General features: G+C 39.2%; 1 protein-coding gene across 1 annotated transcript; it reads right to left on the reverse strand.

Annotated features, from left to right (window-relative positions):
• Positions 1–2,526: 2,526 nt before the first annotated feature.
• On the reverse strand, positions 2,527–14,354 carry LOC113529955 (protein FAM180A). Its single transcript, XM_026919575.3, has 3 exons — positions 14,127–14,354; positions 9,534–9,631; positions 2,527–5,824 (listed from the first exon to the last, which is right to left on the reverse strand). Exons 1-3 carry the CDS (start codon positions 14,206–14,208, stop codon positions 5,495–5,497), a joined length of 510 nt encoding a protein of 169 aa, XP_026775376.3. The 5' UTR covers positions 14,209–14,354; the 3' UTR covers positions 2,527–5,494.
• Positions 14,355–23,261: the final 8,907 nt, after the last annotated feature.

The raw sequence follows: 23,261 nt of genomic DNA on the forward strand, positions 1-23,261 counted from the left end.
GTGAAAAACTATATAGACTTGTTCTGAAAGCAAGTTTGAATGCTGGTACATCTGAAGCCTTTGGAGGACACTTTAGTTACTTGGCCCTGTTCAAAACTGATCTTACAGATCATGCCAAGCGAAACCCAAGTACTGATGAAAATTGTCCGAAGCATAAATGTTTGGATTTGTTTTTATAACAGGTAGTTAATTGTTAGTAAAAATTACTTTGTGAAGTCTTTGCTAAGAGGAAATGTGTTAATGTTAACCTGCAGCATATTGATAACAGTCAATGACCAAGTATCATTCAAACCATTCAAAGGTCAAAAATTTAGGTGAACTTGTTCATATAGAGCACACCTTAAGCTTTAACGAAACTGACAAGCAGTTATGACATTTTGTATCATTGTACACGATCTATCCCTCCTTATCACTCTCTCTGTCTCCTTCTCTCCCACCAGATCTCCCTCTCACTCATTCCATTTCTATTTGTCTTACTTTTTTCTTTCTCCATCTCCCCTTTCTTACTCTTTCTATCGCTCTCACTAATACCATCTCTGTTTGCTTCACTTTTCTCTCTTTCTCCATCTCACTCTTGAGCTCCTTCTTTCACACTCATTCCATCTCCAGTTGCCTCTCTTTCTCCTTCTCCCCTCTCTTACTTTTTCTGTACCTCTCTGTCACTCTTTTCTACCTTTCTTCCAGTTCTGTAAAACACTGGAGAAACCTGGATATTATTTTGATAAAATGGATGTTATTCTTAAACAACTTTTTTTTTTTTTAGAACCGGTTTCCCTACTAGGAATGCATTCCCGAGCCAATGTTAAAGCTTGCGTAATTGTGTAAATTTTATATTTTTGAGCAGTTGTAAGTTGTAAGTTGATTCAGTGTGAATAATTAAACTGGGAAACATGCCATTGTTAGTCAAGATGAGAAATAAATCGAAGTAGAAACAATTTAAAAACATCAGTGCTCTTAACTTAAAATGGCAAGTTAAGATATATATGAATGTGAATATACAGTTAAGACCAGAAGTATTTGGACAATGACAGAGTTTTTGTGATTTTGCCTTTATACACCACCACAATGGATTTGAAATAAAACAATCAAGATGTGATGGACTTTCAGCTTAATTTTAAGAGGTTCCACAAAAACATGGCATTTACCATTTAGGAATTACAGCCATTTTCAACAAAGTGCCTCCATTTTCAGGGGCTCAAAGGTATTTGGACAAAGTGACATAATTGTAAATATAACCATAATTTTAATACTTGGATGAAAATCCTTTGCAGTCAATGACTCAAATCAAAACTCAAATGCTGAGTTTCCTCCCTGGAGATGCTTTGCCAGGTCTTCACTGTAGCCACCTTCAGTTGCTGCTTGTTTGTGGGTCTTTCTGCCTTCAGTCTTGTCTTCAGTAAGTGAAAAGCATGCTCTATTGGGTTGAGATCAGGTAACTGACTTGGCCATTGCAGAATATTCCATTTCTTTACCTTCAAAAAGTCTTGAGTTGCTTTCACAGTATGTTTAGGGTCATTATCCACCTGCACTGTGAAGCGGCGTCCTATCAGTTTTGTAGCATTTGGCTGAATGTGAGCAGAGTATAGCCCTATACACCTCAGAATTCATCTTGCTACTTCTGTCAGCAGTCACATCATCAATAAGCACCAGTGAGCCCGTTCCATTGGCAGCCATACATGCCCATGCCATAACACTGCCTCCACCATGTTTGACACATGATGTGGTATACTTTGGATCATGAGCTGTTCCTTTCTTTCGCCATACTTTTCTCTTCCCATCATTCTGGTACAAGTTAATCTTGGTTTCATCAGTCCAAAGAATCTTATTCCAGAACATGGGAGGCTTTTTTAGATGTTTTCTGGCAAAGTCTAATCTGGCTTTCCTGTTCTTGAATGTTACCAGAGGTTTGCACCTTGTTATAAACCCTCTGTATTTACATTCATGAAGGCGTCTCTTGATTGTAGATTTTGACAGCGACACGCCTACCTTCTCCAGAGTATTCTTCACTTCTGTTGATGTTGTGAAGGGGATTTTCTTCAGCAAGGAAAGGATTCTGCGATCATCCACTTTAGTTGTCTTCCGTGGTCTTCCAGGCCTTTTGATGTTGTTGAGCTCACAACTGCTTTCTTTCTTTTTAAGAATGTACCCAATTGTTGATTTGGCCACACCTAAGGTTTTTGCTGTCTTTCTTATAGATTTATGTTGTTTTTTCATCCTAATGTTGGCCTCCTTCACTTGCATTGAGATCTCCTTGGACTTTGTATTGGTAGCTCCGGTCGAACAGCTGCCAAATGCCAACTCAATACCTGATATCAACTCCAGACCTTTTATCTGCTTCATTTTATTGAAGTAACGAGGGAATGGACCGCACCTGGTCAATTAACTTCTTGTTAGTCAGTTGTCCAAATACCATTGAGCCCCTGAAAATGGAAGTAAAATTGCTTAAAATGGCTGAAATTCCTAAATGGTAAATGCCATGTTTTTGTGGAATCTCTTAAAATAAAGCTGAAAGTCTACACTTCGATCACATCTTGATTGTTTTATTTCAAGTCCATTGTGGTGGTGTATAAAGGCAAAATCACAAAAACACTGTCATTTTCCAAATACTTCCGGACCTGACTGTAGTTGAAGTTATCTTAACTTCAAAGCGTGAGTTATTTTACAGTGAGGAATTATGTGTTTATTTGACCAGATAATGTGAGTTTTCTTGAATTGATCATGTTATATAGTAAGTTGTTTTAACTCAATGTATCAAGTTGAAACAACAAATGATCATTAATTAAACAACTTGTAACACGTAACTTTTTGAGTTGAAACAAAGATTATCTGCAAGTTGAGTTTACTCATGTTTTTAAGGCAGCAAGTGAACTTTCATTTCTAAGTTTAACCAGCTTGAAATGTTTTACAGTGTGGGGACTAAGAGCAAATAAAAAAAGAAGTTTGCATTTATTTAAAATATTCCTTTGGGGTGTCAATAATTGTGGAACATATAGCCCTATTTTTAGAGAGAAAATATTACAATTTAAAAAAAAAATTTTTTTAAGTAGTTCTAGTGAAAATGATTCTTTGGTAGAACAAAGATAAATACTTTCTCTTATTCGAATTAGGTATGTGTTTAATGTTTATTTTATATACAATGATTTTTCTCATTTTTTGTGAAAGGTGCCAATAATGGCTGCTGTGTTATTTGTAACAGTTTCTTATCAGTTTAGATGTTTTGTAATTACAGTTAAAATACAGAAATACCAGATTTATAATAATAATTGATTATAACAACAGAAAAACACACATTTCTTTAAAAAAAATATTACGATAAATCTAGACGTTCTCAAAGATTTGAAAAGCAGTGTACTACTTCTGTCAAAAAATTGATTTCGGAGACAGGAGGAACATTATAACAGCAAAACAAGTGCATTAAGTGATACATGTGCACAAGCAGTGCAATATACTGTATATTATAATGTAATCAAACACGGGAAAAATGATAAAGTGGTTTTTAGCACTGGACAGAGGTGTAGTGTAGAACATCCAAAGCAGAATGCATGCACCATAAGAGGTTTTCTAATGGAATAAATGTGCAGGTTTCGGAGTGTTGTGGTTTAAGTTACTTGTTCTGGATTTTGATGAGAGTGAAAGGAGCTCTAGAGTCCAGAGTCACAGAATCACAAGGGAAAACAGCTGTTTATGAACCTCTGGTGGCTCAGGAGCCTTAAAGTTACTGCTTTCTACCACTTACAGCTAGAAAAGATTGGAGTCACTAATAGGAGTGGGGCAATATGGGAGAAAAAAAAAATCATATTGTGATTCTTGAAGACATTTTTTAGGATACATTTAGGACATATTGTGGTATGTATCACACTATATAGGTTTGTATGGAGCCCATGAAGGGACCTTTGCACACAAAAAAAAAATTTAGTGAAAACAGAAAATGATCTTTTGAAAATTTGTTGAAAATGAGAAAGTAAGTGAAGGAAAAAGAAAGTAGGTGAGCATGCAATAATTAACCTAAAAAACCCATTACACCATGTTCTTTTATTTCAGAAAAAAAAAATAAAATACATGGTGCGATGCTTTTTAGGTAATTACACATGCTCACTTTCTTTTTCTTTCACTTACTTTCAAGTTTTCTTTAAGAAAAGAAAATAATTTTTTTTTTTGCAAGAGCCTGTTAGCAAACTGCTAGCAAAAAAAAATCTTGTTTGACTTGTTTATATCTACAAAAATATTTTTTTATATTTAAAAAGTATCATCTTGTTCATAATAAAATTGTAAAAAAAAATACTGAAAAGGAGAAAAAAGTCTGTAAAAAATGTAAAAATTTTACAAATTTAAAGATTATGTACATCATGTCAGCTTCTTCTAGTCAGTTTGTAATTTTTAAAAAATGTTATGTTATATAAATGTTATATGATGTGAACATTAACTGAAACTCTTGACCGCTGCATGTTTTTGTTCTGCTGCCACATGATTGGCTGATTGGATAACTGCAGAAATGTGCAGCTGTTCCTACTAATGTGGTCAGTGAGTGTAGATCGAGCATCTAATCAAGACATCTGGACATCCAGAGATGAACATTTCAGTAGGTAGAGGATCAAGAGTGTAGATTTCATCTTATTAATTTTCATCTTATTAATAATTGTGTATAAAAAGGAGAAAACAGAATATTGCCATCTAGATTTGCTTAAAAATTTACAAAAGAAAAAACAACAACAATAACTCTCAGTGGAGGAAGTCAGAGTAGGTTGATTCGGTCGAAGTAGTTGATTAATTGTGGAATAAAAGATGTCTTGGGTGGTTATTGTTTTTTTTTTTTGAATCTGTTGCTCCCTAAAGACTTGGTGATGCACAGTTAAGCTTGTTTTTCTCCATCTATGTTCAAACTTACAACCTGCTGCTTTTAGAGTTCAGAATCAGTAAGTAAGTGAGAAGGATAGTGACAAAATGTCCCACTATTAGTTTTTACAGGTTTAGTTAGTAGACTGGTATACAATGTTAGTACAGTATTATAGGGGTATAATATTTTGACATATAATTTTGTACACTCCTGGGGAAAAAAATGGGAATGCCAAAATGGCAAAATATGAAGCTTTTAATGGTCTTAACAACAAATCATTGGTCAGGAAATGAGCAAGAATGAAACGAATAGATAAAGGAAGTTAGTATGCGAGAGCTTTTCCCTTTGATTTCTTTAAATGTTTAAGTCCTGTGGCTCTTGATGGGCTGCATCAGGTGCGGCAGAGAACCAAATAATCACTAATCTTTTAAGAAAAAAAACACCCCAGCAAAAGGAAACCAGCGAATGGAGGCACAGGAGCTCTCAGGAGTGCATCTGTTTCATTCCTGCTCATTTTCTTACCAATGATTTGTTATTAAGACCATTAAAAGCTTCATATTTGCCATTTTGGGCTTGGCCCATTTTTTTTTTTTGCCCAGGAGTGTATTTTAGTGTGCTGTTTCAGAGTGTGACTGTTACTGTGCTGTTTCGAGAGTGTCATCACTCTGCTCCGAGATCTTTTTTAATACTTTTATACAGCTGAAGCAGTGCATCAGCCCACAGCTCCCTCTGATGGCCCATGCTGCTGTGTGCTACTCGCTGAGCCGTGTACACCATAGTAAGCACGGTCCGCTCAAAGTCCTCCTTGCTCAAGTGAGCCCGGCGCTGTTCCAGATTATGGCAGAGGCGGCGGATATCTGACAGCGTTCTCGGGAGAACGTCCTCACACACTACCTCCAGAGGCTGCAGTCTCCGGAGAGAAGCAAGTTCCTCATCAGCCACGCGGAGCACGCTCTTCTCTTCTTCTACATATAGCCCAGACCACACCACCTGACACACACACACACACACACACACAAGAAGACATCAGTTATATAGGGAAGAAGATGGCGCCATCGAGTAAGCAGCACACTTGGATGAGCTCGGAATAATTCAATAATTTAAAAGCCATCAATTTTGGCAAAATCTTATTTGTTTTACAATGAGTCTGCTTGATTATTCCATAAAATCATCTGATAATATGGTCAAAACAAGAAAGAACTCTCCCAAAACTGCCTCCACAGAGAATCAGGATGGTGATGCTAATGCTGAAAGTGCTAGCAAAACTGCTGTTACTGAACCTGCTTTCCTAGAAACAATACAGAAATTGACAAACATCAGTTATCACCTGTCATAACTGCCATTCATAAATGTGTTTCTCCTAATCTCCTTTCCTTTTGTAATTTTGCATAAGATCAATATTTACCAAGTTATTGATATTTACTAGGCAGTGCAGCAGGCATGTGGTTAAACTTAAATTCTTAATCTTTGCATCAAGTTCAGCAGATAAGCATTGATTTTAAGCAGCTCTGCAGTCCTGTGAAGGGAAAAGCCCATGTGTGCTGTACAGTGGCTCATGCAGAACGCAGGTGGTTGCTATGCTACGGATCTGGTGTGAATTATAGATAGTGTCGCGGGTACTATGACAAGTTCACCAGGACTGAATGAAACATAGCAGCGGGCCATACTAGACCAACTCTATATAACAATGTACACTATATGACCAAATGTTTGTGGATCTGACCATAACACCCACATGTGCTTGTTGAACATCTCATTCCAGATTTATTCCCCGTGTGTTTGCTGTTATAATGAGCTCCACTCTTCTGGGAAGCTTTCCACTAGATGTTGGAGCGTGGCTGTGGGGATTTGTGTTCATTCAGCTACAAGAGCATTAGTGAGGTCAGGCGCTGATGTTGGGATGTCGAGGAGGTCTGGGGTTCAGTTGGTGTTCCAGTTCATCCCAAAGGTGTTCAGTGGGGTTGAGGTCAGGGCTCTGTGCAGGACACTCGAGTTCTTCCACTCCAACCTTCACACACCATGTCTTCATGGAGCTCGCTTTGTGCACAGGGGCATTGTCACGCTGGAGCAGGTTTGGACCTCTTAGTTCCAGTTTGGAGAAGAACTACATATGGGTGTGATGGTCAGGTGTCCACATACCTTTGGCCTTATATTGTATATTTACATTACTCCAAAAATGTTGCGGTTATAACAACCTGTCAGACTTAAAGTTAAGATCAGAATAGTTTGTAGTTAATTCTGAGATTTTTTAACTACATCCGGGTAAGCATTGCATCACACAGACTTCAACAAGAATGCTTTATAAAACTGTAAAATTTTTCTAGTATTAGGAATAAAGTAAATAATAATAATTGAATAATAATCTTTTAGCATATTTCAGGGCTTGATGTTATTACATCAACCAGTGCAGTATAACTTTAAGACTATTTCAAATTGCTTATTGATAGAACTACAGAGTAGGACTATTACTGGGTGTTTAAAAAAACAACTATACACCCAAGATGACCTGGACCTTCGGAATCTTCAGAGTCCTCACAATCTATAAACCTCAACAAGTTTGTTTTCTATCTGTTTACATCCACTGCCTGTTTTCATGAAACACATAAACAGTACTGGATGCTGCAGTGAGTAGTCTGCTAAAAAACTAGTTCGCCCGTTGCTTCAACAATCTTTCACATGTTTACAACTTTTCTATCACCATCAACTCCTTTAACAACTAAATGCTTAGACTGTATTTAGGAAAGTTTTATGCGATTTTAATGAAGGTGTCTAATAAATTAACATAACTGTGAAAACATTTAATTAAAAGAGAAGAAACTGCATTTACTGGTGAATCTTTTACTGCACTTCGGTATGCAAACTAATCTATTTGCCTCAAAGAAGTAAGTGGATTTTGCGTGTATATAAAAAACTACATGGCTATGTTTGTTACTCAGATCCTTGCAGCAGTGCTTAGCTCTCCAAACAGCAGTGCCTAGCCCTAACAGGGGAAAAGTTAACTGGCAATGTTTAAAATAGCACTTGATTCAGCACATCCTATTTTTTCTCCACAATGAACTAGACATATCCCTGCAGAAAGCATCGAGAAAAATACTGTTACTACTATAGAGTGCTGAAGAAAGTAAGTGGACAGGACATGAAAAATATTTCTTTTCTTTTTTTATAACATGCATTGTGTGCACAACTTAATGTCAGTCTCTTCACTATGCCCCTATCTCAGTCTGTTCAGAAATAACAGCATGGTGGAATCCAGATACTTTTACTGTGAGCAAAAAAACAAGCCAATGAGAATAAACTTTCATAGCACTGGTGATGGGGATTGAGTTTGACGCAGAATTAGCAACGTTTCTCCTTTGCAGGTATGTAAATGCACTCTCTGTATATAGTTGAACTGGTTGAAAGGCTTTATATAACAAATCAAGTCAATACATTTATTTATTGCTTGGTAAAAACTAGGTAATGTAATGGTAGCTAATTACCATGCAGATAATGATGCTAACTAACACAGGTAGTGATGCTCAGCTGAAAAACTCATGCAAGCTCATTACAAAGACAAACAGGACAGCAAACTGCAAATTAGCGTGAGCTGAATTTCATGTGTTTTTTAGTGATATAACTTGGCTATCAAGGTCGCAGGTCAGGCTAAAATGCTAACGCCATTACCACACTTGATTTATGCTATAACCCACTATCAAATGCATTTTTAGAGTAACTCCATAATAGGCCATTGAGAGTTTACTACACACAGTCATCCAGCATATGGTCTAGCAGCTCAATTTGAGCAGTTTTAGATGTACAGAATCTTTGTTTAACTGTGTTCAAGGAAAGGATTTCTAGCAAAATTCAGCAAAATTTCCAGCCCAACTCAAACCACACACAAAATACCTGAAACAAAAAAATTGGGCAATGGGCATACTTGTTTCACATGCATTTCTGATGAATGGACATTATCCACTCCGTCATCCTCCCTTTCCCTCTCCCATTATTTACTATATCTTACAAAAGAAATGGTTCTGTACATCATAGACACACTGTCTGCACTTACACTTGGCTATTTTGCAGAAATGTATTAGATTTAATACAGATTCCTTGCTATAAACCAGCATCTTGGTGGCTTCAAAGTATGTTTAAACTAGCCCAATCTGGCAACCCTATCATTAACTGTCTTATCCGCTGCTCCTCTTCCACTGAAAAGTGAGTGAGGGGCAGCGAGTATCCTTGTCCCAATGGGCCCCAATGGGCCTCTATTCCCACTTGTTGCAGTTCTCATTTTTGACCACTAGGTGGAATAATAAGTCTGTAGAAGCTAAATGGGGCAGTGAGCTCCTTGCCCTGTGATTGCGTAACATGTAGAAAAGTGAGCAAATCAATGGAAGATTGGCTTATATCTGTTAAATAGAGACACTTTTTTAAATCACTGGTCAATCAAAAGAGGTAATTAGGAATTAAACGGAGTTTAAAATGTATGAAGTTGAGAATAAAAATGAACATTTGTTAAAAGGCTGATATAAATGATGGGCTTATGGTGTGTTTGTGAACGAGCCGCCGCTGAAATACACCCTCGTTATACCCTACTGTTGTCATGCTACAAATGCCGACTCATATCGTCATAGATGTTGTGTGTTGAGTAAAAAAAAAAGTAGTGAAAAACAGGGCATGTCAAACACGTTTGATGGAGAGAGTGCAGGATGAAGAGTACCTCATAGAGCAGGTTGGCGTCCTCCACTGATTTCTGAACTGAGGGATTAAGCAGAGCTGGAGTTCCTCTCTTCACTCTAAAGGCAGATGGGTACAATACTGAGGAGGAGAAGAGAGCAGAAGATCATAAGTCATTACAAGTCTTTCTTCTCTTTCAGCCGAGATACACCTCAAACCTGAACACTTAAACCATCTGCTGCGAGCCGGTGGAATGGCTGCAGGGAATATACATAACAGCTTGTGGTTGGCGGCAACCAGGTTTTACTAGGAGACGCCTCATCTGCTCCCAGGTCACAACATGCTCCTCATGTTTCACAGATGAGTCCACTATAAGATTTCAAAGCAAACAGGCATCTGTGTGGCAGACTTCGAAGAGCTGTGTCTGCTCCTCATCAAAGGCACTGATGTTCCCACAGCTTTAGATGCTAGAACATACATTGTTATATACTTATCTCGAATGGTTTCCTATTCCATATATACAGTACACTAAATAGTGTATAATGTAATGGCTTCTCCACACTGTGTAGTGTATTATACTATCCAATAGAGAGCCATTTATGATTTCTTTTTTTCTGTCAACTGAACAATTAACATTCAAAATATCATTTCCAAATTGAAAGGATTATTAATGAAAGTTATTTGAAAACCAATCTGGTGGCCATTCATTTTCAAACCTTTGTACTTATTTTCCACTTTATTGGTGTTCATGACTGTTTGATCCAATTATGTAATATCAAATCAGTCTTTATGTATTAATCTATTAGTTACACAATATATCTCATGATGCAGTCTTTAACAGGAAGATTGAAAGCAATGCTACAACACTGCTCTAGTCTGAATTGTTACACTTCAGTGATTTAACATCAGCGAATGAAATAAAACTTAGAAATACTTAGTACACGCTAATTATGCTTGCTTTGAACATTCTCACAGACACAAACTTATAAACAAATATTTGACATTCTTGTAACTCAGTGGGCGGTCAGATTCAGCACTATGATTCAGACGCATTATTCACTCCTCTTCCATGCAACAGTGATAGGAAGCCACATAGGCCATTCACCCTGCAACTCTCTTAAAGTCATAAGCAGCATTTTTATGGCTGTTTGTAAATAGTAGTTTTTTTATTTTGAAATAAGTAAACAAGACAATTTTCATTTACAAGACAAGAGCTCTCTATTTTAGGAGCCACAGTGGCTTAATGGTTAGCAAAGCCCTGTGTGCTTGGAGTTTGCATGCTCTCCCTGTGCTTCGGGGGTTTCCTCCGGGTGCTCCGGTTTCCTCCCCAAGTCCAGAGACATGCGTTGTAGGCTGACTGGCATCTCTAAATTGTCCATGGTGTGTGAGTGTGTGTGCGGTTGTGCCCTGTGATGGGTTGGCACCCTGTCCAGGGTGTCCCCTGCCTTCTGCCCTGAGTCACCCTGGGAGAAGATCCAGGCTCCCTGCGACCCTGTGTAGGATAAGTGGTACAGAGAATGGATGGGATGGATGAACCGCTTTATTTTCCCCTGATTTCTGGCTAATTTAATTTAAATCTTGTCAAATTCCCACCCACCAGTTAGGTCTTCCCTATCATACATCACCAGTCTGGGAGGGTGAAGGCTATCACATGCTTCCTCCAAAACATGTGAAGTCAACCAACCAGATCTTTTTAAACTGCTGCGTAAACTGTTGCTTCAGATGGAGGAAAGCTCTCTCCACTGCCTTCTGCATGCATGAGCTCACAGACGCCCATGATTGGCTGGTGTGATTGGCTAGTACACAACCCCTCTCTCTCTCTCTCTCTCTCTCTCTCTCTCTTTCTCTCTCTCTCTGAAAGCATGGCCAGTTTTGCTTTTTTTTTTGCTGTGGCATCATCAGGAGCCAAAGCTTCGCTCTCCAGACACTTGGGGTGAACGCTTTTCTGTTGTGCCACTTGGGGGCCCCAAGACCTCACTATTAAAATGTTCTATCTGAGTAAAGATTGAACTGCAAAGATTTAATGACTTTATAAGACTAATGGTGTCAGTAATGAGTTCTGCCTCACGTGAAAATGAGTATAAGTGTATACCTTAGCGTAATATATAACACCTTGAAATGATGGTTACCGACTCCTGGTTCTTAAGTCCTGTGTAAGTAGTTTTTAAGTTGGGTTTTACTGTAAAGTATGATGGATTACTGATGAATATGAGCTCTTTGGCAAGAGCTCGAGATTGTCTTCACACAAAATTTCCTTTCAGAGTTTAATATCCAGCAAGCAAATCTGTGCCTTACCATGGGTTATTGCCAAATGTCACACTCAGGCCAGCTCATTAAAACTACTTGGAGTGCCAACTCAATGAAGACATGAAGACACTGACACTGTGCCCTAGCAGTGAAATGGATAGAAAGCAGTTCTGTCTAATGTAATGATATATCGTGCTACGTATACAGGGGTCAATCCATAGCCAGTGAATCTCAGCCTGAATGGAGAAGGTTCAGCTGCATTTTAGTGAGCAGCAGCATGCAATGTTGAGTGAAGACAGATTTTTTACTATCGTCACATCTGTATATCAAATACAGTGAATATGAGACAATGATGTACATCAACTACCTAAAGAATAACGTGCAAAACGATAGTTTCTGCAAGGACATGCATTATAAATGGGTTAGCAGCGCTAAGCCTCGCTGACTTTCAAAGATAAAACACGGTGATACCAAAATCAGATTAGTTGCTGTAAACAAATGGTGATTTTTGGAATTTTGTGGAACCAAGCACTACAGCAACACCAATGGTCATAAGAAAAATTATCTTCCAAGAAGTGCAATTCAACCTTTCTAAGTGCAATAAATGTGAATAACTATTGTATTCTACCCCCTATATTACACATACATTGTGCAGTACTTTATACTACACTTACATTTACACCTGTGTACATTTATTTATTTATTTATTTACTTATTTATTTATTTGTTTGTTTGTTTGTTTGATATCTCTCTACAACCTAGCACATGCACTTTTGTACCTCATTATACTTTCTACTTTATTTCTACTGACATTTGAATAAGTTTGTATATTTGAATAAGTCTTTATTTGCATCCTTTATTTATATCTATTGTCTTACCCTTTACTCTAATGGCATCTGCTGGCTTGCTCCAAACAATATCTCATTGGACATGTACAATTACATAAAGGTATGCCTTATCTTATCTTATCTTATCTTATCAGTATGGTATGAAGAAGTGATGCTGGGGCTGACTCTGCATAGCCCAGAGAGCAGATTCATGCAGTTGTGTGAGGTAATGAATGAGAATTAGGTGGATCATTTACTCTATTCATCTTTTTTTCACAAAAAAAAAAAAAAAAAAAATTTGAGGAGAAACTAAAAGTCGATAGAGTAGATACGCACACATTGTCCAATCAAAGGATGGAAGTTACAGAACCGTAAGTTTAGTGTTTTTTTGGTTTGCATGAAACACTTGAAAAAATATATCCATTGATGAGACATAATGACTGTTATATAATGCATTGCTCTGCCCTAATTATCTGAGTTATTGATATTAGATTTCAGCGCTCCCATCTAATAAACCCACGGAACATTTACAGCATCTGGCAGACGCCCTTATCCAGAGCGACTTACAATCATCTCATTTATACAACTGAGCAGTTGAGGGTTAAGGGCCTTGCTCAAGGGCCCAGCAGTGGCAGCTTGGTGGTGCTGGGAGTTGAACTCCCAACCTTCCAATCAGAAATCCTACATCTTAACCACTGAGCTACCACTTCCCACTGGACCAGTACAACAATAAAATTTACAGGACAGTATGTGTAATGGAAATCTGTATTGGTGTGTCCCTATACTGTTACTTTAAACACACACACATTGAGTTATTCATGTCATACACAAACCTGTGTAGGCTGAATAATAAAACTCACTAATAACCTGAAAAAAGAAAAGTATTTACAGATACTTTTTGCACATATATAACAATTCTATAACATTTCTATAACATGTGTGTCCATTTCCAGTTTAGAACCATCAGCACAGCAGTGATGCTTTCCACTGCAATTAAAAAAATGCACACTGCTTTGTTTGTTTATTACCCATTTACATATTTGACAATTCCACAGAAATCAAGTGGTGTTCCACATGCCTCATCCTTCCTACCAACCATTTACAGGCACAGGAGATTAGATTGGCTCAGGACACCGTGGATGTGTTTATGCGGGACGTTGTTTCATTTATTAAAGCAGTCTGGATTCCAAAGAAGCAGCAAGACTTTATTTGTGAGCCAGGCTTAACAAAACAATTCAAAGGTCTGGTCATGATGAAAAGAAAAAAAAGAAAAGAAGCAGCCAGAAGCAGATCTGTTTTCACATCTGATTAAAACCAACAGTGATTTTTTTTTTTCAATTCAGAGTTTCAATATTAAATACCTACAAAACTATTTCCTGTAGACATGATCTACTTTTAATAAGTTGGATGCTCAGACAAATAAAGTCCATGCTCATGCTTGTATATAAAGACACACAAATAGTTAATTCATTTTAGTCACAATATGGTTTTCTGCATTAATCTTATACTTTAGGTTTCTTCTATCATTTGTATTCTTATTAAATCTGTTTATTTGTATTTACCTCTCCTCCAGTGCAGTGCAGCAGAGATTGACAGATGACAGAGGACCAAGGACAAAATCACCAGGGCCAAGGTGGTCTCCATGCTCTCCTTCGTCTCTAAGGTTTTCTCTTACTGTCACTAACTTAGAGCACTAGGGCCTGAACCCAGAATATCAACACTATAATGCCTGCACATTACTCTCTCTCTCTCTCTCTCTCTCACACACACACACACACACACACACTCACACACACTCACACACCAAACTGCTAACTTTATCCTCCTCCTCCTGGCTCACTCTCCTCCTCTCCTCTCTCTCTCGCTCTCTCTTTCTATGTGAAATTTATGTTATGCAGAGATCAGACGGAGGGCGACGTTCATCTGGAAGTCATCATGACATTGAGACGGTCTGCTTACTTTTCTAATTGACTGACAAGGCACATCACAACAATTAACTCCAGGTCTTTTTCTGACTTCAGCCTTGTTACATGTACATTTATCCAAAGTGAAAGTGAAGTACACAAACAAAGTACTTGCTCAAGAGCCCAAGAATCTGCCAACATCTAAACCCCGTGAGCTATCCGACTGCCCCATTATCCATTTCAGTGTTATAATAAAATGCATTAAAGACCAAAATGAGAACGTTTCGATTTTCCATTATATTTTTTTAATGATTTTACCTTCAGCACAACAGAGGCTGCGGTAGCATTCCCCCATTGAGTAACTCCATGCACCTGCCAGAGTCACTGCAACAAATATGATAAAAACATTAGTTGGGTTCCAGATAACTATCACTATTTCCAGCAAACTTGCAGAGGTGAACCACTGTTGGCTTACTGAAGTCTAAGAACAGACAGGGCTTCAAGAATTCAAAGTTCTGTATTTTCATTGGCTCAGTCATAGTGAGAAGGAACTCAGAGTTCCACAGAAACAGGATGTAAAATACACACACACACACACACACACACACACACACACAAAATCAGCAGCAATAACTGAAAATACCTAAGCATATCCTTTGCAGTCAAAGACATACAAAGATAAATCGGCATAAAAACGACTTGGATACTATGATGACGTCTGTTTATTATCCAATCAACAGCTCAGTATGGCACAAGATGACAATAGAACAGTTTGAGGACTCTTAATTCAGAAATAGTCATATGGCAGGTGGTGAATAAATGAATATTAAGAAAGGAAGTGGAGGCACAAACACAGGAAAATAATTGGCCTCTAGTGCCACGCACTTCAGACATGCCTAAGTCAGAATGCAGCATTCGGTCTCTTTCACTTCAAGCTCTAATATTCTGTCATTGGTGCTCAAGCAGAACAGATGTTTGTAAAAAACACTCCAAAAAGCCATATGGGTTGCAAGTGGCACTGGCCTTGTAGTTTGCAACACAAGTGAGGACAAGAGAGGCTCTGTTGGCTCTGAGACCAGTTTTCTACACAATCAGTTCTGATATTTACCCAGAGGAGCCTGGCCAGGTTGTTGGCCCCCACTGCCTGCTGTCATGGAGTAACTGATTTCTAGCACATGGACACCAAACTTCTGGAATTTAGCAAGTAAAATGGTGAAGGGAAGAATCTGTCATTTTTGTGTCTTGTGCAGTTTTCATGGACCCTCAACCAGTGCATGTAGTTGTTCTATGTTCTACTGTAACTCACAGCACATGATGGACTGTTGAATTTCTCCAACTCAGGCAATAACAAAAGGGTACAATCAGACAAACTGGTCTTTTTAGGTAGCCTCGTACTTACTAAGCTCATACAACAAAGGCAGCATCAAGGCACGTCCATTTTTGTTTATTATACTCCACACATGATTTAAGAGCACCTCTCTTCATGACTACCATATACCAAAGCAGACTTCTGTGATTTTCTATGGCAATCTATAAAAGCCTGAAGGAGCACCTGGCGTCTGAGATCACCTACAACTACACCAGAGTACTCTAACCTGAGATCCATGCCACATATTGCTCAGAGTTTATCAAGCACTGTACAACCTGCCTCAGATGTGTAGGGCATACTGATGTGAAAACATGGAACAGAACTGCCTAGAGTTCCTGTCAACATAGATTGGTCTGCACAGCTTGTACTGTGCTCACATTCAGGATAGTCGGCGGGGATGTTTAGTGCCAGATAACTATTTGCTTCCCCACGCTTTCTGCTTCTGTCCATTTTTGCCAACAGGTGGCACTGGTAGCCCACATTTCTGTCTTTTCTCTGGCACCTCGCCACCCCAGCTCTGTTTGCACTGGATTCATTTTTGAGCTCTGCACCGAATATAGAAAAAACTCTCTAATGAAACTATGCAAAGCACTTTCCATGTTGTGTGAATTTAAATGCAGGTGGGCCCCCTTGTAAAGCCCCTCCATGTAATTGCCTGGGTAAACCTCAGATATGTAAATGGTCTTAGATTGCTGGCTTTGTGCGTTTGAATAGCCCTAATTGCTACATCGTGAGGCTGCATATCAAAGCAATGCTTTATCTGCTTTTAAAAGGAAAGAAAGACAGAAACACGGTAAACAGTGTCTAGCCTTCTAACTCTACCTGCAAAAGGGCTTCAGTCCGTGACCCTGAAGTCATGACTAGTCTACAGCTCTCTCTTTCTATAGTTCACACTCTATTTCTGAACCACAAGCTACAATTTCTGTACCCAGTATGGCACAAAGTAAAAAGTCCCTCTGCTGCAGTGTCAGTCTCAGCTGAAGCAGTCTGTAACGGAGATTCCTCATTGCTTGTAGCATTGGCAACTCAGCATAGTTAATTACTGACTGTTAGAGACCAGGGCTGTGACCAGGATCAGGCTTTAGATAAGGTCCACAATGTGAATAATCACAGGTAAATGTGTACTGCACTAATTTCCTGTACCTGTTTCCCACCACTGCTACTGCTACTCCCTTCTTCTTTAAGCATGGAACACAAATTCAATTATATACCCAGTTCTTGTTTGCACATTTTGTATCCCTCTATTTTTCCATTAACATCTAATTATTTAATCAGTTCAAAAGCGTTAATGCATCAGCATCTGGAACATCCTCTAAGCTAAAAACAACATACAGTGAAGGGAAACAAGTATTCAGACACTTTGTTTTTTGTTATTATTATCCTTCCAGTGCATTAATCTTTCAAATTTATACAGATGATGTCTTTTGACTTTGTACTTATAAATATTAACAACAAAATATGTATTCATGAACATAAACTAAGATATTTAAAACAACAACAAACCAAAATTGATAGGGAAAAAAGTATGACAGCTTATACTTTCTTGCAAAGCTGTTGTTGGCAATTACAACTTTGAGACATCTACAGTAAGAAGTAATAAGCTTCATGCAGAATTGTGGCTCAATTTTTATCCCATTCCTCAAATCATCTTCAATTCCCCAAGGTTACAAGGGTCCCTCTGATGGAGTTTCAAAACTCCTCCATAAATTTTCATGGAATTCAAGTTTACATGTAACAGCATGGATGCTGCAGACACAGAGTAACTAATAACCTTATAACCTTAACGAGGTTAATCCAGAAACTCATAGTTGTGAGTTTCAGGGCAGGATGATGAGCTTGTTTGAGGCTTGAACATTTGCTACAGGCATGCATAGACCGTTGCCCTAACTGGAGCATGAGGCCATTAGCAATGCACAAGGTGTGCCTCACAGTCTGTGGAAATACTGCTGGCTATTCAGCACCTTCCTCTGGCACTGCACTGCTGCGGTGAGGAGAGGAGTGAGCGGCAGTGTTAAATTGGCACAAAAAGAAACGGCCACAAGGTTGAGAAGTCAGTTAGAAGAGTGATTTTACTGCATTGGAGTTAGAATGCAGAGTGCAGGAGCTGGCAGTGGGCGTGGTCCAAATGCGAAAACTGTTAGTGGCAATGCAACAGCTCAGTGATGGGCAGAACTTAGGGGAGCTAAGTAGCCCATATCCACCTCACATACAGAGACAGACCCTGATGCATTTTCAGTGGCTCCATCTCATTCTATAAGCCCACTTTAGCAGATACAATGTACATAAAAAGTCTACACACCCTTCATAAAATGGCAGTTTTTGTGAAGTAAAAAAATGAAACTAAGATAAATCATGTCAGATCTTTTCCCAATGAGAAATTGCCAAGTATACAAATAAAGTGAAAAATGATCAGAAACTCTTTTAGGGAAAAAAGAAAAATAGAAAACTTACAATAACCTAGTTGCATAAGTGTGCACACCCCTAAACTAATACTTTGTTGAAGCACCTTTTGATTTTATTACACCACTCAGTCTTTATGGGTAAGAGTCTATCAGTGTGGTACAACTTGACTTGGCAATATTTTCCCACTCTTTCTTGCAAAAACATTCTAGATCCATCAAATTGTAAGAGCATCTCCTGTGCACAGCTCGCTTCAGGTCACCCCACAGATTTTTAGTTGGAATCAGGTCTTAGCTCTGGCTCGGCCATTCAGAAACATTGATCTTCTTATGGTTAAGCCGTTCCTTTGTTGATTTGGATGTATGCTTTGGTTCACTGTCTTGCTGAAAGGTGAAATTTCTTTTCATCTTCAGCTTACTAGCAGACACTTGAATGTTTTGCACTAAAATCAACTGGTATTTGTAGATATTCATGATTCATTCAACCTTGATAAAAGCCTCAGTTCTGGCTGAAGAAAAGCAGCAGTATGATGATGCTGCCACCACCATGCTTCACCATGGGGATGGTGTTCTTTTGGTGATGTGCTTCTTATATACATATCTTACGGAATTATTATACCATTTAGAATTGTTCTCATCAGACCAGAACACATTTTGCCACATGGTTTAGGGTGAATAGTTGAGCTTGGATGTTTTTTGTGTGAAAACCCCATAGCCCAGACATGTAAAGAATACGAGAGATTGCTGTCACATGCAGAGAGTAATCAGTACTTGTCAGATATTCCTGCAGCTCCTTTAATGTTGCTGTAGGTCTCTTGGCAGCTTCCCTGGTTAGTTTTTGTCTTGTCCTTTTGTAATTTTTAGAGGGACGATCTGTTCTTGGTAATATCACTGTGGTGCTCCATTTTCTCCATTTGTTGATGATGGCCTTCACAGTGTTCCATGGTACATCTAATGTTTTGGAAATTCTTTTATACCTCTCCCTCCTGATTGATAACTTTCAACAAGTGAGATACCATACAGGCTTTGTCAGCTCTTTGCGGACCATGGCTTCATCAGTCAGATGAAACCAAGAAGATGTGAAGAAAATCCTACAGAAACAGCTGGTCTTTATTTGGGGTTAATCAGAATATTTTCATCAATGACAGGTGTATGATAATTACTTTTGAACATGAGATTGAATGTAATTGATTCATTCTGAACACAGTCACATTCCAAATTATAAAAGGGTATGCTTACTTATGCAAGCAGGTTATTTTAACTTTTTTATTTTTCCTGTTTTTCCCTAAAATGTTTTTGACCAGAGTCACAAAGAGCATGGCAGAGATATTCTTATTAGGGGGCCAAACACTGAAGGTGCATAGGCACCCTATTGTTATTCTATGTTTTCTTCTTCTTCTTCTTCTTCTACTGGCTAGGGTATCTATAGCAGCCCATAGAACTGTCATGTAAAAAGTTGTGAAATTTGGCACTCTGACTGTGGACGGTCTGAGGAATATTCTGACCAAATTTGGGCCAAGTGCTGCCAACACTCTAGTGCCACCATGGGGTCAAATTTGGGCCTAATTTGGAAGTACATTTATGGCTATAACTTTTGAACCGTGTCTCCAAATTTTAAAAGCTAGGCATCCCTGGATTCCCGGGGCCGCGATTAGTTCAATGCACCATATGACATCAATTTCCACCTAATTAGATTTTCTGCCATCTTGAATTTTGTCAAAAACAGTTTTTTCGCTACTTCATCTGAAAGTCTCCTGAAACTATGGAGAGAAGTGAGGTGGTGGCAAAGAGAGATGAGTTAGGAGGTGAGTACTCAAAAACTTCCAATCCCACTCTGATCCCAGTTGGAGACCAGTTCCAGAAAGCAGAGGTTGCAAAAGTGCAAGACAATTTTACAGATGTCTCCTACCCTGGTGCACTGAACTCACAGAAAACATAAAAACACATAAACACTGCCCCTGGCATAGTTATGAACAGCCAGCCATATTGTACATAAAAATGGTTCAAAACAAACTGGGGTAAATGCTAGTGATGGGAGTAATCGAGGAGTCACACAGTGACAAACAGCCCCATTGTGCTTGTATCCAAGGCAGATGGGGTGGTATGATTCTGCGTGGACTTTTGCAACGTGAATGCTAGCTGTGGTTCATTTTTATTTAACCCTGGGTTTTACGAAGTGCTGCTGGCAGATTCCCTTATCACCAAAGTCCAAGGCTTACTTCACCCTGTTCACCGTTTTCCACTTTGTGTGTCTTCCTTATGGGTTTTTTAGAGCACTGACTACAATACAATAGCCAGTGGATTAGGTGTTATGGCCCCACAGTGCATATGACTTTGCTACTTTAGATGACATAAAAATCTATAGCAGTGACTGCCAGTGGGATCTACAGCATGTAAGAGCAGTCCTAAACTTAAGCCGGTTTTTTCAAAGTGTCCAGTGGTCAAAGAAATGCCAGCGGCCCTTTGTGATTGTTAAAGCAGCTGTCTGTGGAGCCCACCTGCTGCCCTCCGCTGACTTTTCTCTACATTTTGTGTTGAAGAATGAAGCATTAGACAGAGGACTGGAGGCTGTTCTATCCCAGATGGTGGAGGATGAAGCTCGCAGTGTGACATTCACAGTACAGCACCACTGAAAAGGAGTGTTTAACCATCAAGTGGGCAAGTTGTCATTATCTGGTACTACTTTTTGGGGCATCCTTTCACCCTTGGTTAAGGACCATGATCCCCTGCAGTGGCTCCACTGCATGAAGGATGCCAACTTGTGGATCACTCATGGGTTTAAGGCATTATAGCCTTTTAAGCTTGCAGTGGTTCATAGGCCAGGGGGCACAGAGAGTTGTGGATGATTTTCTCTCTCACTGATTGAGAGAGGTTGAGATGGTTGCAGGCCTGTGTTTGGCAGTGGGGGTATGTATCAGGAGGGGATGTGGTTTAGCATGAGTCTGCACTGAGAGGGAAGTGTTTGGGGAAGAGCTAGAGGGATACCTAAGCCCTGGATCTGCTGTGTTCTCTGAGCAACATACTGCTCAGATTGTTACATTACACTTAAAAATAGATATATTCAATATATCAGCATTTTAAGTTTGTAAACCTAAAAAATCCAGAAAGATCCTTACAGGGTTAAGCACACATTTAGAAGACAAACTGCTGAATTGATGGCCAATGAATTATTCTCTCCTTACTGAGAATAACACCAGGTAAGTTTTTGTGGATTTTTTGATCACAGAACCAGAACCTAATCCAATAGTGTTTGAGACATGGACAACTGATAACAGAGTAAACAAACATTTGCTCCCCTATGGCACTCAGTTGGTAAAAACCCACAGTCAACTGAATATGACCTTCACTTAATTAAGCACTTATTCCAGTCATCCTGACATTTGCTAGTTTTTATATAACCATTTGTAAGCAAAGTAATGTGTGTCTGTCTCTGCCAATGTCTTTGAGACTTGTTTACCATAGATTTCCTGGCTCCTAATGCTGCATGCTGTTTGCATTCATTAGCTCCATTAGGGATTTCATTACTGGGGCAATCGAAAAGCGCCTCACACTCTAGCAATTGCACCCACTCATATAGACACAAACAAAACTCCGAATGCAAGCATGGGTACTCTCACTCACAAAGAAACAGTTTAAGGCAAGACCATGATTCCCAATAGTTTTGCCATTTCTGACCACACTGTATATGACTGAACTAATGCTGCAACATCATAATACTGTAGAGATGTTTAAAAACATTTGAACTATTTGAATGTGTGCATCTGGTAAAATACTGTTTGAAGTGAAGTGACTTGTGGTGACCCATACTCGGAATTTGTGCTATGCATTTAACCCATCCAAGTGCACACACACAGTAGTGAACACACACCCGGAGCAGTGGGCAGCCTTTTTTTTTGCTGCGGTGCCCAGGGAGCAGTTGGGGGTTCAGTGCCTTGCTCAAGGGTCTCACCTCAGTCATGGTATTGAGGGTGGAAGAGAGCACTGGTCATTCACTCCCCCCACCTACAATCCCTGCCGGACCTGAGACTCGAACCCACGACCTTCAGGTTCACCTTCGGGTTGCAAGTCCGACTCTCAAGCCATTAGGCCACGACAATGGATAGACAATGGATAGACAATGGATAGACAATGGATAGACAATGGATAGACAATGGATAGAGTTTGGATACTGTTTGTAGGTTCATGGACTGAAATACATTAAGCCTAGCAACAAGCCAATAACGTCCTGGGTTTTGAGTGTGAAAATATTGTTAGTGTTTTCCTGCTTTAATGTGTGCACCTTGACTGAGGAAGAGTTTGTTAATCACCCGATTACTTGGATCAGGTGTGCAAAGCAAATACACAGGACTAGGGCAACTCAGCAACTAGCTCCATCCTGATCCTGTAGCTTTAAATCTGAATCTCTGATGTAGCTTGTGCATATTTTACTTAGTTCTTTGGGGACAACCTGTATAAGAAATTAAGAAGGGCATGTAATTAGGCATGTAATCAACACTGATGAGTACAAAAGTGTACAGTGTAAGCGGCGCAGGCTGGGGAGAGTTGTAGTTCGAGCATTCATGGTTCTATATCCAACATGGCACTTGCTCATACAGCAAACTGCTGAGCTGTTTGCTGTGTAATCAGTACGTTCTGCTGGAGGCCTGACCACTATCTGATGGCTGATAAATCTCTCCTCCTGTGATGCGAAGGGCATGCTCAGGCCTCTCTGAAGTGCAGGAAAAATTGGTGGTAGCTGAGTCATCTGTAGATTTGAGGGTCAGCCACTGTGTTATCTTACCAGAAAGAATGAGTGAGAAAGATATAAATAAAGAGGCCCTGTAGGCTCTCACCTCTCTCTCTCTCACCTCTCTCTCTCTCACCTCTCTCTCACCTCTCTCTCTCTTTCTCTCTCTCTCTCTCCATATATATAGATATGTATGTATGTATATATTAAGTATATATCAATTGTGACCATGAGCTTGGGTAAGGGCTCTGGCCACTGTTCCACACAGTCATTTTTCATTGCTGGTTGGTTTAGACATG

This window comes from Pangasianodon hypophthalmus, chromosome 9 (assembly GCF_027358585.1).
Source record: "Pangasianodon hypophthalmus isolate fPanHyp1 chromosome 9, fPanHyp1.pri, whole genome shotgun sequence".
NCBI lineage: Eukaryota > Metazoa > Chordata > Actinopteri > Siluriformes > Pangasiidae > Pangasianodon > Pangasianodon hypophthalmus.

Excerpts from the sequence above, each read along its gene's own strand:
- LOC113529955 (XM_026919575.3), bottom strand. The coding sequence starts at position 14,208 with ATGGAGACCACCTTGGCCCTGGTGATTTTGTCCTTGGTCCTCTGTCAT. Across the intron at positions 9,632-14,126 it reads TGCACTGCACTGGAGGAGAG|TATTGTACCCATCTGCCTTT; the intron begins GTAAATACAAAT and ends TCTCCTCCTCAG. Across the intron at positions 5,825-9,533 it reads ACGCCAACCTGCTCTATGAG|GTGGTGTGGTCTGGGCTATA; the intron begins GTACTCTTCATC and ends TGTGTGTGTCAG.